The sequence below is a fragment of the Glycine max genome, chromosome 5, assembly GCF_000004515.6.
Source record: "Glycine max cultivar Williams 82 chromosome 5, Glycine_max_v4.0, whole genome shotgun sequence".
NCBI lineage: Eukaryota > Viridiplantae > Streptophyta > Magnoliopsida > Fabales > Fabaceae > Glycine > Glycine max.
In genome coordinates this window covers 37,885,977-37,886,578 of record NC_038241.2, presented here as the reverse complement: position 1 = coordinate 37,886,578, position 602 = coordinate 37,885,977, and the positions used below count along the sequence as shown (strand labels likewise).

The window sequence follows — 602 nt, the reverse complement described above, 5'->3', positions numbered from 1 at the left end:
ATGCTTTTGGGCCAGAGGGCCAGAGTGGGGACGCAAAGACTGTGATGTTTAGAGCGGAGAGCATACACTGCTCTATTGTGGGATAAGATTGAAAATTTTGAGAAATATGCCATAGATTAATTGAAAATAAGGAAGTGTCTAGTGATGTTCTCTTTAAGAATTCAAGTTACAGTATATGGGTGGAGGATTTAAGAGAACTGAAACAACTGAAAGCAAAGGTGCAAAGGTTTCCTCATCAGTTTACTGGTTTTCTAGATGGGGAAGTAGTTCCTTAGTTTGTAATTTGGAACCAATAAGCTTAACTCATTGTAAGTGTAGTATGCATAAGAACTGCTTCCTTCTGCAAAATATCTCGTTTTGCTTAGTTATGACTTTTTGTCACGTCAGAGTTTCACTTGAATACATATACGAGAGCAGGGCCAAAGTGAATCATTAAAATATTAATAACAATCACATAATATATCAAATTCTCTTACTGTGGTAACACAATGTATATAAGTGAAATTAAAAGAAAGAATATTGTGACTGGACACTAGTGGTGCATTCAAATGAAATAGGTATTTTAATATCAAGAAGTGCTTGAGATAGTCAAGCAAACATCA

The 602-nt window shown here is 35.0% G+C and overlaps 1 protein-coding gene across 1 annotated transcript in view; it reads left to right on the top strand.

Moving 5' to 3' along the window:
- LOC100782269 (lipase-like PAD4) overlaps window positions 1-348 on the top strand; it is a 6,939-nt gene extending 6,591 nt beyond the window's left edge. Inside the window, exon 4 of the mRNA XM_006580816.4 lies at window positions 1-348. This exon is cut by the window's left edge and continues 542 nt beyond it. Within this exon, the coding sequence (XP_006580879.2) occupies window positions 1-52 (52 nt within the window). The 3' untranslated portion in view covers window positions 53-348.
- Window positions 349-602: the final 254 nt, after the last annotated feature.